At 40.1% G+C, this 18436-nt stretch overlaps 1 protein-coding gene across 1 annotated transcript in view; it reads left to right on the forward strand.

Annotated features, from left to right (window-relative positions):
- The window catches only part of GAN (gigaxonin), a 31082-nt gene extending 14835 nt beyond the window's left edge, over positions 1 to 16247 (forward strand). Inside the window, exons 3-11 of the mRNA XM_075714985.1 lie at positions 276 to 626; positions 1104 to 1321; positions 2239 to 2360; positions 2845 to 2957; positions 4061 to 4210; positions 4531 to 4667; positions 5182 to 5310; positions 12389 to 12498; positions 13266 to 16247. Of these exons, the coding sequence (XP_075571100.1) occupies positions 276 to 626; positions 1104 to 1321; positions 2239 to 2360; positions 2845 to 2957; positions 4061 to 4210; positions 4531 to 4667; positions 5182 to 5310; positions 12389 to 12498; positions 13266 to 13447 (1512 nt within the window). The 3' untranslated portion in view covers positions 13448 to 16247. The remainder of the gene's footprint in view (positions 1 to 275; positions 627 to 1103; positions 1322 to 2238; positions 2361 to 2844; positions 2958 to 4060; positions 4211 to 4530; positions 4668 to 5181; positions 5311 to 12388; positions 12499 to 13265) is intronic.
- The last annotated feature ends 2189 nt before the right edge of the window (positions 16248 to 18436 follow it).

Here is an 18436-nt window from a genome sequence, read left to right on the forward strand (position 1 = left end):
TTATTGCAGCAGAATTCATTTTCGGTTCCCAGATCAGATGAGTAATTTTATGGTTACTTCAGGCATAAAATTCTGCTTGACACCTTCTGTCAAGCAAGTGCCTTTCCATCCCTGTGTTAATTTATAAACGCATAGTAGTCATATCAATTTCTCATAATTTTTATGCTGGCATTAATACTCCATTTTTCAGTCACTGAGAATGAGTGTAATGAATGTGGACATGTCATGAAACTAATGAGTGATAGTTGCTATAACTTTTAAATTAATTCTTGCAGATCAGGCTAAATGAAGAAACTATCCAAGATGTGGTACAGGCAGCTGATCTCCTGCTGCTTACAGACTTAAAAACTCTCTGCTGTGAGTTTTTAGAAGGTTGCATAGCTGCTGAGAACTGTATTGGTATTCGGGACTTTGCACTGCACTATTGCTTGCATCATGTTCACTACCTTGCCTCAGAGTATCTGGAAACTCACTTTCGAGATGTCAGCAGCACAGAGGAATTCTTGGAACTGACTCCTCAAAAACTGAAAGAAGTGCTGTCAATGGAAAAGCTCAATGTTGGAAATGAAAGATACGTCTTTGAAGCAGTGATTAGGTGGATTTCTCATGATTCAGAATCGAGAAAGGTCAGGACATCCAAATGTTTGTTTTGAATGTGGTGCAAATTGGCGTGTGTATTCTAATCGGTGGGAACTTACAATAGATACATTTCTTTCCGGGCTAATCTTGCACTTACAGAATTAGTTTAATTTTGCCTGAAATGCAGACAGCGGGATTACAGTAAAAGGGTGAAAGCTGTGTTGATGATGTATCATCTGCTGTCTTTATTATTTAATAGGCATTAAGAAAGTAAGTACCTTCTTGGCATTTGATGATATAATCTTGTTTTTGTAGAGAGAAAGCAAGTAGCACGTTTGTAGTGAAACTCTGAAGACTTGATGTATTTTCTTAGTAACATCATGTTGTAGATTTCGTTATTACTTTCAATTATCAAAAATACTCTGTTAAGGTTTTGGTAAATATAGATGCACCTGTATGGACGAGTGCCTTAATGCTGTTCTGTGAAGGTTGGGGGATTTTCTGGCATTTATCTCTTTCTGTAGGTTCACATGAAGGATGTCATGTCAGCAGTGTGGGTTTCGGGCTTAGATGCAGCGTATTTACGTGAGCAGATGATGAGTGAACCACTGGTACGGGAGATCGTCAAAGAATGCAATAATATCCCCCTCACGCCACCCCAGCAGGGAGAGGCAATGCTGGCCTCCTTCAAGCCCCGAGGTTACTCGGAGTGTATAGTGACTGTTGGTGGAGAAGAACGAGTGTAAGTATGAAGTGGCATCACAGGTTGTCACATCTGGTAAAAATACAAGTGTCTAGCATTCATGGCATGTCTAAAAACACAGTGCAGAGAGAATATGTGTGCCTAATGGGCTTATTACTCTATTGTTTGAGTTTGGTTTTAAGTTGTCCAGACACACCTAAAATACCTTTGTGAATGATTCAGCAGTAAATAGTTATTTTGTGATAATTTTCTCACATTCATCATATAGTAGACTTTGAGTAGGATGTGTTGTTTGTTGGCTGGGTTGTTTTTTTTTTTTTAACTGAATAGACTTTACTCAAAATAAACACAGAACGTTGGAGAAACACTTTTGTAATGATCTGAAAAGCATCTGTAATAAATCTTAAAAACAATGAACGCATACTTTAACTGTTTTGTTTATAATAGCTGTGGTTCCAAAAAAAAAAAGTCATTATTGGTGCATCTGAGATGCTGGCTGAAAAGTTCTGTTCCACACAATAATCCCTTTCTTTTCTTGAGTACCTCTTGTAGTAGAGGGGAGGGTTTTGTCCTGTTTAAATAAGTTTAGCACTTAGAAGTGTAATAAAATACTCAAATAATATTTTGCATATCAGTTTGTGGATCACTTTACTCAGACATTATTAATACTCCCTATCAGTTCTTTTTAGTCTGTTCAAAGTTCCTTCGTAAAAAATGTTACAGGCAGATAGAGTACGAATGAAGTGTATCTGCTTTTTATGTCTCCAGTCTGTACAAAACTCAGTTTATACACGTTTGGTTTGGGGGTCTTCTCCTTACCAGGGAAATGCCACGTTTTATGAATATATATTAAAACATGAACAAGCAAGCTTTGGACACAAGTTGTTAACAGTGAACTCGTAAAACTCTGTCTTGTCTTTCTGTTCTTGTTTGTTCCCTCCCTACCCTGTGTTCAGATCACGGAAACCAACCTCAGTGATGCGATGTATGTGTCCTCTTTATGATCCCAATAGACAGCTCTGGATTGAACTTGCTCCTATGAGTATTCCAAGGATCAATCATGGAGTATTGTCAGCAGGTAAAGGGGAACTTTGTATTTGTGAAGTCAATACTATGAAAACTTACCAGTGCCTCAAAATCTGAGATACAGCTTATAATAATACTTTTTTCTTTAAGATTGACTGCACTGGGGTTATTTCATGCTTCCCCTTTGTCTGCCCAGAACATTACTTGATTCTGTGGAAACCCCTGTCATCTAAGTGTCTTAAAATCACTATTCCCACAGCATTTTGTGGGAATCTGCTACATCTGTGTCTCCAGGAGTATTTCGTGTTTTAAGTAAATTATAGTTGCTGCATCACTGAGTATGTTAAGAGTCTCTGCAGACGTAGACTTGAGCCCAGGTGTAAATATGTGCTTTACCTTCTCCAGTCCAGAGTTTGACCTGTGACTGGTCTGAATCTCTTAGCGAATTCCAGGATACAGCTCACCAGTCACGTTGTCTTGCTCAGTGTACAGGTGTGAGCCCTGTTTTCAAGATCATGTTACATTTTGTTTTACAGAAGGATTTTTATTTGTGCTTGGTGGTCAGGATGAAAACAAGGGAACGCTAAGCTCTGGGGAGAAGTATGATCCAGATACCAATTCATGGAGTTCCTTACCACCAATGAATGAGGCAAGATCACTCTCTAACTGTTGGGATTTAAGTTTTTATTTTGGCAAAATGTTCCTTTTTTTCTGCAAAGTTTTATTTTGAATCCCCAGTCACTTGCATCTTACACATTCAAAATCATGCTACAGACTGACTCCTGTTTATATCCTGTTGTTATACTTGTGGTGTGATACTGACTGCCGGATCTGGAAAAACGAAACAATTAGTGAAGAGCTAGCTGTAAAGATGAACTACAAAACTTCAGGAATTTCATAATGAATCAGTCATATAGTATACTTAATGTTCTGCATATACTGGCCTTCTGAAACAAGAGAACTCTTAAATGGACAAAGGGATCGGACTGTGCAGCAAAGATGGACAGAGGACTGGCAAACATACAGAACTTGGCTTGCACAGATATATTTAGGTTTGGTTTGAGTTAATGCTTCCTTCTTCATATTTGCATTCCATCAAAAAAACCCCTGTTTATTATTTGTAAACATGTATCCTTAATACACCTGTGTTTTTATCTTCTTAAATCGGCATAGGGTGTTTATTAAGAAACTGTTTGCCACAGGATTTTCCTCATTACAGTGTCTGGTTGGCAAAGGCCTGTAGTTTTGGCCACATTTGTAGTTGTGATGCATTAAGTTTCCTGCTTACTATGAGTAAGACTTTACGATACATTATGTTTCCTGTTTACTGTGAGACTGAGGGTAGCTGTGCTCCTGCATACAAAATAGAAGAGCTGCCTTTTCACAGATAATGGGTCTGAGTTTTGCTGCTGTGGAGACCTGAAAGCAAGAGCTTCATCGTGGAGACCACTACTGTGCAAACTGAAATACGGCCAAGCTCTGTTCTTAGATTTCTGTGTGGTCTCTTCTGGCTTTTTGCTGCTCTGTCGTTTTTGAATACCCTTTTGTTTTGTTTAGTTGAATAAATTAATAATTTTATTCTGGAGGTTAGGACTTCACCATTTAAAAAAACAAAACAAAACACCCAAACAAACAAAACCCAGGCATAATACCAATATCACTTTGCAGAAAGATATGCTGAAGAAAAGATTGTGTTGATTTATTCACAATGGCAGTTATGTTCTACAATGTTGACTTTATTGAATTCCTTAGGCACGACATAATTTTGGTGTGGTAGAGATTGATGGAATTCTGTATATTCTGGGAGGTGAGGATGGTGAAAGGGAGCTGATCTCAATGGAGAGCTATGATATTTATAACCGGACCTGGACCAAGCAGCCAGACTTGACCATGGTTAGAAAGGTAAGAACTACATCGTACGTTATCACGTCACTCACTGTTAAATAGTTAATACCAACATTATATAGATAAGTATATACTTTTCAACCTCTTGCGTCAAGTAAAGCTGTAACAAATAGTTTCAAAATGAAATGGGGGAGAGCAGCTTCTTTATTTATATACCAAAACAAAAATGTGGCTGAGAATTTTTATGCACCCCATTGTTTGCGTAACAGGCAACCCAAATACATACACAGGTGTATGTGGATATAGTTAGTTTTGCGCTCTCGATACTGTGTGTTTGTGTGTAATTTTAGATTTTTTTTTTTTAATTTTTCCACAAGATTGGCTGCTATGCAGCTATGAAGAAGAAAATCTATGCAATGGGTGGAGGCTCCTACGGAAAACTCTTTGAATCCGTTGAGTGTTACGACCCTAGGACTCAGCAGTGGACAGCAATCTGTCCTCTGAAAGAGAGAAGGTGAGTGGGAATGGAAGGGGGGAACTAGGTTGCTGTGTACAACTTTTTTATAACAGTGATGCGAGGAAGTTGTCCTTTCTCTGATGAATCCCTGAAGATGGCTGTCAGGCCCTATGGATTTCACCATGTCTTTCTGAATCATGGTGGCCTGTAGTTAACATGGGGCTGCGTAGAGATAAGCATCCCAGCAATAAATGTGAATTTTGTAGAAATACACTCCTGATGTTACAATTAATACTACCCTGATGCAAACCAGAAATTGTAGTTCAATTGGAATTTCAGATTTTGACCAGAGATACTTTGCTGTTTTGTTCTTTTACATGGTCTGAATTAAGTGCTTACAGTTCATATTCATGACTCATCTAATCTTGTTGAACGTATAAAGGGGGAGGGGTGTGTATGAATTTAAAAAAAAAGTAAACAAATGGAGAAAGTTCAGAAGGATATATGAAATGGTTTTGATATGTTGCTTTTTGTTTTTTCTTCTTTTTTTCTTCTTCTTTTGGATTTGCAGATTTGGGGCAGTGGCCTGTGGAGTTGCCTCTGAGCTTTATGTATTTGGTGGGGTCAGGAGTCGTGATGACAGTCAAGCCAGTGAGATGGTGACGTGCAAATCTGAATTTTATCATGATGAGTTTAAAAGGTAACTAGCTGTAGCTATAAACATAGAAAATACATGCCTTACACACTCACCTGTCTGTTTGCCCCTCCTTTGCTCCAGCATTTCAAAGCATATTAGATCTTTGCCATGTGTCTCTGTTGCTCATTGTACCTTTTACGATCCAGTATGGCTGTTCCAAATGTCTGTCTGCTTCAGTGGCTTGTCCCTCTAAGATACCAAGCCTAAAGCCCTGGCCTACTGTGTCAGTCTTGAGTGCCCCTGAACAGGAGAAACGCCTTGATCATGCAGGTAGTTTGCCTGGTTCTTCCCTGGCACTCTGCAATTTCCCCAAGTGCGGGGTGCTGCTGCCCCCCTCCTGTACTCGTGCCCTAGGCTCCTCATGAGTGCTCGTGGGGGAGTGTAAGTATGGACAGGGATACCCCTCCATGATCCAGTCCTATCTCCAGGGATTTGCAGTTTAGGGAATTCCTAAGCTAGAGATAAAAAAAGTTATGCATTTTTGTTCCAAACATTTATAGCTGATTGGCTTTTTGAACCCATGTAGGCTTTTAGGCCATAGGAAAGACACTATGGATGCTATACATTCCACAGCCACCTCGACATGCTGTGCAGGGCTAATGTTTTGTTTGTTTTGACTTCATTTGTTATCTCTTGGCTCTGGTATTGGGATCCACCTTACTACATGTGGTAACTATTCAAAATGTTACTTTAGACAGAATTTTGTGTGTTATTCTCCAGTCATAACTGACACACTTTGGTTCCTCCAGTGGTTTTTTTCTTGCATATAACTATAAATTGGATGATTCTCTTTTTTATAAACTAAATTGAAGTAAGACTTTGGTCAGATGTTTCAAGGCTCATTGGCAGTGGAGGAGATTAATGCATCTGTATTACAAGTCAAGACTGACTTACGATGTGACCTGTATAAAAGCACACAAAAATAGAGTAGTAGATCTAAGTTCATTATATAATTTTCTTGCAAGATGTAGATGTAAAGAGACTTTAATTTCTGTATGAAGAGGTCTTCTGCATTGTTCAAAGTGATGTCCAAACTAGCTATAATCAAATGAAGCTGGAGAAAAAATACTGTTTAAAGTGGTTATAGGAAGCAGCCAGATAAGAAAGCCTATTGCTGCTGATGCTCTCTAGCATTTTCTAGCCCTATGGGGTTGCAGGGAAATGCTAAAAGCTGATAAACTTTTTGGCAAGAGGTCTTTGAAAGGGAAAGAATTCTGGAAAGAAGTGCTCCCCTATCTCCTGCTTGCTATTTTTAGTTGATTTGCCTGAAATATTTCCAGGCTGATTCTGTTCCTCAAAAGGTGGTATACAGTAGCTCATGATTGCTTGCCAGCAGCTCTAAACCTGTTTCACTGGTTGATACAGACTGAGCTGTCAGAAAGTGGAGTTTGAAAAAGCCCGGAGGTTCCAGCCTAGGTGCTGCAGGTGAGTCCTTGGTGCCACCTGCTGACTGCAGCACAGACGCCTGCCCGGCAGTATTTCTAATGTGTGTGTCTGTGTCTTTGCTTGGTGGCATCCTAGAGGTGTTACAGGATTCAAGTAAAATTATAATAGAAATCAGTTGCTTCAGGTCTTGTTCTAGCACCCCATATGTTGCGCGCATGGCACGAGGGCTGTGCTGGCAGAGAGGAAGGTGAGGCAGCAGCAAGTAACGTGAGTCTCAAGTTGCTGGGGGAGGCATGTGTTGAGGGTGGCTGAGATGTTCAGACTTTGCCTTTCTGCTCTGCCACCGCACAGAATTCGAGCTTAGAAATTTAGCTCAGCATAACATTGTGCTTGCACTGCAGGCAGTTCACAGGTTGTGTGTTTTCCTTTGGAAACGGAGGGCCAGCAAAGACCGGGACGATGGCTACTTCTGCTGCTAGCGCTGCTGGCTGGGGTTTGGGGTTTGTGCCTCTGCTCTCCGTTTTTGGAAGGCCCGCGGCTCCAGCCCAGGGAGGCAGGAAGGGTGTCACTGGCCAGAAGAGGGTGCAGTGCTACTGCGTTATGTTCTAGCACTCTAGCTCCTGGGTCTAACAGTCACCCTGAATTTCGGTACCCTCAGAGCGCTGTGCGGGATGGGTGCCTTTCAGGGTGGCTGTGGCAGTGACTGTGAGACTTGAGCAGTTGTACCTATGTGGAAAAGAGAAAATAGCCATAAAGGGACTTCCCTTCAAAATGCAGTTAGCAAGTATTTCTGCCTGCCAAATACTGAGACAGAATACTTTGTTGTCTGGTACTCTGCTTTGAAGTAAGATTGAATCTGGAAAATTATCATAATTTCATTATAATACTGTTTCACAAATATCAAATGAATGCCAAATGAAGGCAAGTTGACTCTCTGGAAAACATGAGGGTATTATTTCCTGGATTGATTTAGAAGTAGCAGAAAGCCAATCTAAATCCCTTTATTTTGAGTGAAGGATAAAAGCTTAAATAATATGCTTCTCTTAAGTCTGTGAAAACCTTATGCTAAATACAGATGTGTGTGTTTGATTAGTTACCCAGTGTAGGTGGAACTGCTTATCATATGCTCTGCAGTGCATCGTTACTCAAGAATAAAGCATAAGCGATGCTATAGATTTTACCCAGGTGGACAATATCTCTCTCCCGGTTCCTTGGTGCATAGTTAATGTAATATATATACAAAGACTGATTCTTCATCTTAAACATTATGCAGTTGCTACAAGGTGGTTAATTGATAAGTGCATTTATTTCCTTAGCAATAGTTTCTGAAACAAAGGTAATAAAGGTAGTTAGTCCCCTTCAAATCAGCAGCTTCAAGAAGTTATCATGAAGGATATAAGCACCTTCAGACTCCGCAGCGCATATTCTTTTTGTAGTGACAGCGAAGGAATAATGCTGAACTATCAAAGCTGAGATACCACATTGACAGCATATGTGTATATTATTGACAGAAGTCCACAAGTGTTGGGTTGAGAGACTTGTGGAGAGGAGAAGCATCTTTGCAAGATCAGTTAGCAGCAGTGAGTCAAAAGCACAGTGTATAAATTCTAGCAGTCTCAAACCAAAATTCATAGTGGTTTTTTAATGGTTACATACCAGTACTGCATGCTTCCTAATGAGCTACAGACTTTTCCAGTGGTTTTTAAGCGCAGAACTCCATGTTCACTTTCTTTTTGAAGGGAAAGAGGTTTTTTTTGTACTGCGAGTTCAGCCATCGGATATTGTTGGTTTACAGGTACATGCAGCAATGCACACGTATGTCATCTGCACCATTTTTCATGTGCCTCAGCTCTTGTTACCTGAGAATACGGGATCTAGCATCACCCTAGGCATCCAGAGTCCATGAAGATCTGAGTTACGGGTTTTACTTTAGTGTATAAGTCTAAGTATGTACTTACATCAGTATATAAACACATTAATTCATATAAACCAGCATAATTCTGGCTTAAATTGGATTAAAGGACTGAAATTTAACTTGATTAATATTGCTTACTTTGACAGTAACTTATTCCAGAATAACTCACAGTGCACAGTCTTTCAAAATTGTTATTATTAACTATGACGCAGACTTTTCTAAAGACCAGGAATATGCCGAGATCTTCACACTAGCAAAAAAATAAACATTGAGACTCCTGTTAAGCTATACTGTATAAACAAGTAATAAAATAAATGAAGTGAGACAGAATAGTAGCGTACACATGAAATGTGGACAGGATAATGTAGAAAATAATTTTCATATTTGAAGTACTTCTGTAACTGAGATTTTTCAATTAATTAATGTTTTGTCAGCCTGTCTTCAGAGTCATGTGCATGAGTGAATTTAAGTGAACTGAGGATAGAAAATATGTATGTCAGACTGCAGGTTTTTTCAGGATGTAGATTTTTTTTTTTTCCCCAAGGGCTATAGATAGAGCTTTGTGTGCATTGTATCCTCTTTTAAAATATTGATCAAGCTAAAAATAGATCTAAAAAAATGTGAAAGTGGGAGATGGAGATGTAAGGGTATCCTTTGCTCAGTGATCCAGCGTTGGTCTACTCCATAAAAATCAGGAAACCTTAGCTACATATTAAGGACCTTGATGGGTCACGCTTTCCTTCTGCCAGAGTCATAATTTATAGTATGCCTTTTTGCATCATGTAGGTGTGTGGAGAATTGGATGATGTCTGTACACGCTTTTTTTTTCTTTTCAGTGTGCATATTTGGAAATATTTAATAGAACATAAATTGGCTTTAGGATTCTTTGCAAGAGCTGCTGGTGGAGCTCTGTCCTTGAGTATAGCCACTGCTGCCTTTCACTGGTGGTCTCTAAGTGGGGTAGGCTTTTTTTGTTCTTTTCACGAGCTCCTGCTTCAAAAGCATTATCAAAATTTGCAGGTATTGAGGGGGATAAAAGTGAGAGAGACTTGTTCAGAAGCAATACTTGGTAAAAACTCCTTAAAAATACTCTTTTTGCTGCTGGAACATCATAAAAATGAGGAAATGCTTTCAGCAGTATGTAAGTAGTAAACTAAACAATCTTGTAACATAGTATGTGTAATTAGGAAGATTCTCCTATTCAGCATGCAGGAATTTCATTAAAGGAAAGTGCTTATGCAAATGTAATGAGAAAACTAACTGGCTGGCTGATAGTGCTGTTGGATGAGAGGAGCATGGAGAAGACTTTCATTCATTGGTCGGCATCCTTTCACAGCTGGTGTGAGCTTGAGGTGACGTGTGTGGAATACGTTGGTTCTGTTTTGCATCTCTATTTACTTACCACTTGGAAATAAAGCAGTTGGCGTCCTGCTTATTAATTACAGCAGTATGGATAGATTTTTTGTTTGTTTATATCGCTTTAAGACTAAAAAAAATCAGGATTCCCCCCCCTCCCCTTTTTTTTTTTTTTTTTCAATTTGAGTGGAAGCATATTGCAGTTTCAGAGCAGTCCTTTCTCTCTGTGGTTACAGAGGTACATGCCTTCTCCCCCGCTACTCTTGGATTCGGTTTGAGTAGAGCCATCCCAGGGAAGTACGCAAGAGTTATGTTCCAAGGAGTGTTTTCAAATTCCTGAAGATTGTGAATTTTTTGTCATGGTGTTTTTTCCATACTGTTCAAACAGCAGGCACAACCCACATTAAGCTGGAGCTTAGTCAAATTCTGATGAAACGTGACCCCTTGCCCTTCCTGTCTTTGTTCCTTCCTAGTTTTAACCGCTAAAGCTGCTGTAAGCGTTCCTGAAAAGTTGTGCCTGTTTTTTAAAGTATATGCATTGAGAAAGGTTGGGAATTAATTTTCACAAACAACTACAGATACTTTAATATTGTCCTTTCTTGATGTGCAGTAGGAAAATGCTTGGGTCCTACACTGTTGTGGGGTTTTCTATTTAAACCCTGAAACCTTGAATATCTAGTGCAGACAAACCCCTGAAGTTCACATGTTTTCCAAGCTCAAACTTGATTAGTAGCTAGACTAAACTCATCTAACTTTGTTTTTCTCCCTTCTTTAGCATGGTCCTATATTTACTATTAAAAAAAAAAGAAGAGGGGGAAAAAAACCCGCAAATGCAGTCTTCCTCCTGCATTTCTCTGCCACTTGGTTTTTGTAATTCTAGGTAACTTGGCGCTCAAAGGCAGTGAAAATACTGACTGTCTTCTTCCCACAGTAAAGAAAGGAAGCTAATGAAATATGGTGAAAGGTGTTTTGCTCTGTAACGCGGTTTCTGAATCAGTGTAGAGAACTTCTGCTTTTCTGTGTTCTCTAGTTCGTCTGTCATCCTCTGACAGCTACAAACCATTCCCTTGCTTTCTGCAGAATCGTAATCCTTCAATGTATAGCGCAGACAAAATAGTGGACAGCTAATCCTTTCATTTGGCCTTTAAAAATTGATCTCTCTCTCCAAGATAATTGATATGTAGCAGCCTCTCCTTCAGTGCCAGAAGAGAGGCTTACTTACAAATCGTGAGTTAAGATAATACAGAATTTTCAAAGATCGGCAGTCTGTGAGGATATTTCCCATCTTTTTCACTCAAATTAACCGGGTATGGCCATGAAAATACATGGGATGCTTTTTAAAGGTTTTTCACACTTTCCTGTTTTCTGTAAGTTATTTAATGAGAAATCTAGGAGCAGTCACCTAAAATAGCATTGATTTTTGTCTTCTGTGTCTATATATAGTAACTGTGACAGCATCTGCGAAAGCGCAGCAACATTTTGTAGAAATTTATTTCAGAACTGTAGAGAGGATGCTGACAACTCTAGATAAATGGGACATCTTTATAAGCGAGTGTCCCATCTGGGTGATGAGTACATATTTACCTGGTTTCCAAAGGCTCCAATATGGAAAACTGCTTTTCACTTGATAGAAGGATCAGGCTGATGTAGTGTTGAAATGGGAATATGCTTGAAGTGAACATAAGGGACTTGCAGGATTACAGTAGGAGCTAGAAAGTGATTGAAAAGAGCCCGATAGATGACCAGGAAGGGCTGTTTCAGTTCCAGGTAATGGACACTTCTTTCCCAAAATCCCTTACCATTTTGATTTCCAGTCTTCTGTCCCCTGTTTAAAGTTAAGCATTGCCAAATGCTGCATTTTTCTTACTGGACTGGGGGTTTCTTGTGCAATTAAAGAAGTTAGGGAATTATATGGGGGAAGGCGCTGCTTAATAATGAGGCCTTGCTACATAGCAATCTGTTATTTCCCCTAGCATGGAGTCTTAAGACTTACATGCTTTTATGACTCGACTGATTTTAAGACAAAGCTGCCTAAAATTTTCTCTGTAGGGAAAATTGACTGGTGTAGCTGTTGTAGAAGAGGCTCTCTTCCATGCCTGCTCTCTTCCAGAAGGTCACAGTGGGCGGGTACAAGAAGAATTTATTCCAGACAGATTACACAGATGAGTGGAGCAATTCTGAAATGAAGTAACTGCAGGATAAAGTATCCTGAGCTTCCCAAACAGCAGTACCAATTGCTTTTCCTGACTAGGAAAAGCCAAGACTCTTCTGAACTAGACAATGTTCCCAACAGTTTTTACACAACAAATTAACTTGTACACTCTGCTTTTGATTCAAAGATGGCAGTTGCAAAAAGAACGTGGAATTCTTTTGATGTGCTCAATAAAAATTGCATACCGGTTTTCTTTATTACTGTTTTTACAGGTGGATTTATCTAAATGACCAGAACCTATGTATCCCAACTAGTTCTTCCTTCGTGTATGGAGCTGTGCCCATTGGAGCCAGCATATATGTGATTGGGGATCTTGATACAGGTCAGAATTAGAACTAATAATCTCCTGTTGCTTGTCTTCTTCCAGTCTTTGAAATACGTGGCACTAATGAGACTGAATTTTTTTTTTTAATAAAAGGCTGGGACTATGTTCTGGTAAGCTGTTGGTGTTTTCAGGGGAATTAATGCTGGACATACAGAAATGTACAGGTTGGTTTTGTACATTGGAGCTCTTCAGAAACAAAGTCATTGCTGTAAGCGTTTGGTTGATTAGCAGTTTGAAGATCTGAAGAGATCAAGACTTAAGAGTATGTTACTGCATTTTTCTAAATATAAGAAAAGATGTTAGCACCTGAGGTAGTTTCTCCCATCTTTGCGGTGGTAAGCAGGTGGTTCTGCATTTTGGGGACATCATCCAGTAGTTCATATGGATGTGATAGTGGCTCCTGGCTCTAAATCCCAACCAAATGAATGTGTAGTTACAAACGTATTCAGTACTCGGCTTTCAGCATCTGGCCACATACTGTAAAAAACATTTGGGAGACTACATGCTTTCATGGCCATACGTACGTATCTGAGTGTGTAACAGGGCTTTCTACAGAATATGAAAGAGCAGAATTCCAAATGTGGTGGGTTTAAGTAGATAAGAAATGTCATAGTAATTTCCTTTTGACAATGATTTCAGTCATACATCCAGAAATTGATTTGTGTTTCTGTGCACGCTCTTGTTCATGTATTTGCTAAATGTGGTGACAGCTACAGTATGGCTTAAGCATTTTATCTTTTTTTTTTGTGCGTGTGTGAATTCAGGTACCAATTATGACTATGTTAGAGAATTTAAAAGAAGCACGGGAACCTGGCAGCGCACTAAACCGCTATTTCCATCGGACCTTCGCCGTACTGGCTGTGCAGCTTTGCGGATCGCAAACTGCAAGCTCTTTCGACTGCAGCTTCAACAAGGACTATTCCGCATTCGCGTACCTTCTCCGTGATCCGTATGCTGATAGTGGAGGAGACTGGAAGAGTTCTGCGCAGTCCACCATAATATAGCTCTATATAAAGGAAAATATGAGAAATTACAGCTGAAACTTACACTGTATGCTGTGCTTTGGTATGGTAACTGTTTTTGTTTTAAATGCTTAAAAAGCTTGAGTCTCAGTTCTTGTTTCGGGAACAAATAACTTAAGTGTACATTAAAAAGAAGAGAGGGGGGGAAAACAAAAGGGGGGATCAAGGAAATACCTTCAGCCGTAACCATTTGGAGTTTAAACCATGTTATCGAAGGAGGTTTTTTGTGTCTGAAACTGGTGGGAATTGGTATTCCTTTGGCAAAGTTTATTGAAAAGCAAAAAAAGATTTAAGATGCGTTTCCCCTGAGGGGAACTGATAAGAATAAATGTGCTATCTTGGACTGGATAGCTATAATACAAGAAGCTATATGATAACCAACCTCCCTGGTATACTGCAAAGACTGTTGTTTGACCGTAATGCCGTAGGAGATGTTGGTTGTTGCACCTTTTATTTCTAGTCCTTCCTCAAAAGTTAAGGTCTGTGCCTAAAAATGGTGGTAGGTATGGTTTTTCATTCATTTGCAATGTTTTCATTCCTACAGATATTTTTAATATATTTAAAATGGACTAATCTGAAATGGATGCAGTACACTACAGAGAAGTAAACTGTTTTTTCTACGCTGTCATTTGAATAGCCTGATGAGCTGGTGTACAGAGGGGTGGCGTGTGTTTCTGTGTGGGCTTTGGTGGCTGTTTCCTTGAAGTAAAAAGGGAGACGGTGTTTGGGACGGTTAATGGTGATTGCTGCTTTTGGTTAAAGACAACAAAACCTGACAAATTAAAGAAAATAGGTTGCTATCCTTTTTTACTTCAGACCGATTGCAAACTAAGAATGTTTTTTAAGACTGAGGATTATAGAAAGGTGTTTTTTATCTCTGTTAGAACAAAGGTGAAATATGATAAGGATATATTTCTTTTGCAGAAAACATGATTTTTGGACTAGGAATTAAGGAAAATTTGTACAGCGACTTTAAATTGAGATTATCAGTAGCGATGTGTAATTGACTTTTCATAGTCAAGACCAGCTGGTAGAACACTTTTACCTCAATTTTTGATTTCATTTTTGTTGTGGTGGGTGGGACGTAGCCTGTATTTATTTAAAAGGAATAAAATGAGAGAGATGCCCTTCAGAAAAATAGACTTTGTATAACCAGTATTATAACTACATACAATACTTTCCGCTCTGCAACTCTGTGGACCTCAGACAAGCCAATCTCTGCCCTCAGTTGTGTTAGTATAAACCTTCGTCATCTTTATTGAATCATCTTAGATATGCTGAAATACAATCCCAAACTAGTACAAAATAGTTATATTTCACTAAATACTCCTTGAAGAGACACATTCTGAAACTTATTTGTGCTCAGTCCTTCCATAGCGCTGATGTGTGGTTGGAATTTCTCTGATTCTGAGCAAAGGGGTGGGGGGGAAAAAAAAAAAGAGGGCAGCAGCCAATCATTGACCATTATTTATTTTTTTTTTTATTTTTTACAATGCTGAAGTGCTGCAAAACTTGAACTATATACATCCATTTTCTGACCTATATTAGTTGGCGTATTAAAAAGTTTATATATTTATGCCTTGCAGTAAACTTGGTGTGTGTGTGTATATATATGTCTTTAAGATTTTAAATTTATATATAGTGCTTTACTACAGAAATGTGAACCACTATTTCCATCCTTGGCTGTCTTGAAGTAAATCAAGTGCTGTTAGTTTATCTGTAAAACTTCCCTTTTTTGAAAATCTTACATCGTTCAATTTTTTTTCTTAGACAAAGTGCCAAGATCCCATACTCAAAAGTGATGAATGTTCCTAAGTATCTATTTCACTTTTGAGCTCAGTTTTCTAAGTGGCTTAGAAAACTTTCGAAAATGTTATTCAGAATATTGCAGGCTGCTATCTCTTGAGTCCCTGTAGCTTCCCAGTGCACTTGAGGGCATTCAGCATCCAGAAAACCTAAGTAATAAATGCACATAATAAATACAAATCATATATACTCTAGCAGTGTTTTGCAGTTAAAGTTATTGAACCAAATGTTTACACTTAAAGTAGGATTAAGGGTATGTATTCTTACTTTTTTTTTTTAAACATAAATAAAACAAACAAATCTGCTGGTAATTGGAGTGCGGTGCGAACGCACTCAGGATGAGTTGACAGAGAAGTTTAAGCCTCTTCACCTGAAACGGTTACAAACATGATTTCTTAGCACGCGTGTACTCCTGTCACTTTCTGCGTGGTTGGTGGCTAGGGACCAAGTCTCTAGAGACATTGGCTCCTGGAGTTCTGGGGGCATGCTCAAGCTGAAGATTTAAGCGCTTCCGAGATGTCACAGCTGGCTTCCTTGGCCTTGCTTCAAGGGGATGGGGATCATTCCCCATCTGCATTGTCGGTGGGGCTGATCCAGGAGGTGCTTTAGCCTCTGTGTGTGCGTAGGAGGGAAGGGATGCATCTTTCGGAGTCTGACTTGTGTGTGTCTGTCTCTCCAGTTCTGATCTGCAAGCCTGGTGACAAGTGCATCTCTTGGGATGTCTAATAACCAGGTTCAGTTGCCTCCCAGTTTGGAGCAAGGTTTTTGAAGCCAAAGCTCTCCTTTCTCCAGGGAGAGCCTGATTGTGCACGTGATGGTGTGTGAGAGAGGGATAGCTGACCTCTGACTTTTCTTGGGAATGACATGGCCGCCTTCAGTAGAGGAAGGGAGGCTTTGGAACCGGAGGTGCTGAGTGGAGGGAGGTCACCAGTTTCCCGAGCGTGTTGAATGTGCGAACAGCTATAGATTGAACTGGGTTCACTGGTACATGCCACCACGCCAGCTGTCCCTGCTTTCCTGGCGGCTGCGTACCCTGTGTGCGATGGTTGAACCGCATGGGAAGCTACTCACGAATTTTCTCCGTTTGCAATCCAGGGGTTTTAGGTGGTTTTGCAGTTTAGAAACTTGTTTTAAGTTGTCCTCGCTTGGCACAGTAGCCTTAATTCCTTCCAGCTTGTGAATCAGCACTCAAATTCAGCCAGTTGCCCCACAGGTGACTTGGAATGATTTTCTTAGCCAGCTGTCTCTGCAGTCTGCTGGCTTCCAAGCATGAGGATTTTAGGCACTGTCCTTACTGATTTACCAAACTGGGTGCCTCGCTGGGGTTGTGAGTCTGTGACAGCATTGAAATGCCGGTGTTTTGAGATGGCTGTCTGTATCGCTGAAGAGTGCTGCCGACTTGGTGCCCACCACATGTTGGTCAGGGCTGGGTCGTTGGGTGCAGGTCTCGGGTGGTTGGGTCTTGAGTCAGGCTCAGCGCAATCCCAAACGAGGCCTGGCTGGGACACGTTGCAGGCTTGGGTGACTCGGGTTGGCCATCTACATCCTTTCCTTCCCCCTGCTGTAGAATTGGACAAACCCCAGCCATTGTAATTAGAAAATCACTAAATATGGGTAGGGGTTGTAGAAGATGGGAATAGTGGTGGCTTTTTTTCTCCCCTCATTCCACCTCTTACCACAATTCCCCCCGAAAAAGTTCCCTCTTCCTTTTCCCATGTGCCACAGGTTATTTTTGGAAAAACTCTGGAATTGCTAATTTAAGGGTAAAATCAAAAGTTGGAGTGTACCAATGGGAGCAAAAAAGAGGTAATACCGTAAGCACATAACAGTGTCCTCTGCGCTCGTTTTACGCGTGTGGTCTTGCACTGCTCCGCGCAGCAGAAAGAGTGATTACGGAAGCGAAGGCGTGAAGTGCTGTTGCTCTTGTAAGATAAATCTTTTGGTGTCTTGGGGAGGCACACACCTGGCCTGGTCTCCATTCCTCGCCTGGCCTTGTGAGATGCTCGTGTTCCTAAAGAGTCAGTGTTGGATTTCAAAGTCTCTTCCTTTCTGGTTTTATAACCTGAACAAGAGGCATCCTAAAGAATCTTCTGTTTTGTTATACTGCAGGAAGGTCTGCCTGTCCTCAAATATTTTATCAGCTATTCCTTAAGCTTTAGTTATTGTGAAAATGCTGTATCAACTCGGCTGTTCCGGGTCAAGTGACTTTCTGTAGCTTTGGGGGTACCTCATCTTTAAATTGAAGGCAAATTAATCTGAGAGTACACAAAAGGATAGTGGTGAATCTGAAAACAAAGGCGAATTTCCACAATCGGCTCACTAATAACTGTGGGCAGGCTGCATCCCTTTTGCTTTTGACTGCACAAAACTTGCATGTCACACAGCCTTGCCTTCTGAAGCAGAGTTCTGGCTGAAAATAGGAATTTTTCATCAAAGCTACTGAAGCGCCTGGCTTGCTTTATAAACTCCCCTTCCAGAAAACACCAGGAAGCTTAACTTCCGTTTTCTGCAGTTTCTCTAGTTGGTTCCATAAATACTGTAGCCGTACAGCCTGCGTGGGTTCTGGTAACGCGCATGTGCCACGCAAGTGCAGGATGCAATAACAAATGCAAGTTGTAACAAGTGCCAAACTTTTGGTTTCCTCTGTATATAACAATAATTCAACTGTTCTGTTAAAATACAGAGATGCTTAAAATTCACTGTGTTCCAGAAAAGAGCAGTGTTTCTTTTTTTTTTTTTTTAAATGAATGCTATTTAAAACAGTGTAAATCTTTACTTTTTGACTGTTCTGCAGGTTTGTGTTACTCTTCACAGCTGCCTTGAGACATCACTCCGTGTGATGCATATGGACACTTTGCCCTTTATTAGAGCACTGGTGCCATGCAAGTATATAATAAATGGCAGCTGACAACAGTTTTAGTATTTAAAATTACAAATCTTTAGCTAAAGTGCAATTTGTTTGAATAAATCTTATCTGCAGAAGGAAAGCTGTGTCTCGGGAAGTGCGACTGTACCCGGGGACACAGGCATACTGAAGGTTGTAACTAAGGTGTGCGTCGGTGCCGCTCACAGCGCTGCTTTCCAGGGAGTTATGTTTCCTTTGGCGT

This window comes from Pelecanus crispus, chromosome 8, assembly GCF_030463565.1.
Source record: "Pelecanus crispus isolate bPelCri1 chromosome 8, bPelCri1.pri, whole genome shotgun sequence".
In the NCBI taxonomy this organism is placed as follows: Eukaryota; Metazoa; Chordata; class Aves; order Pelecaniformes; family Pelecanidae; genus Pelecanus; species Pelecanus crispus.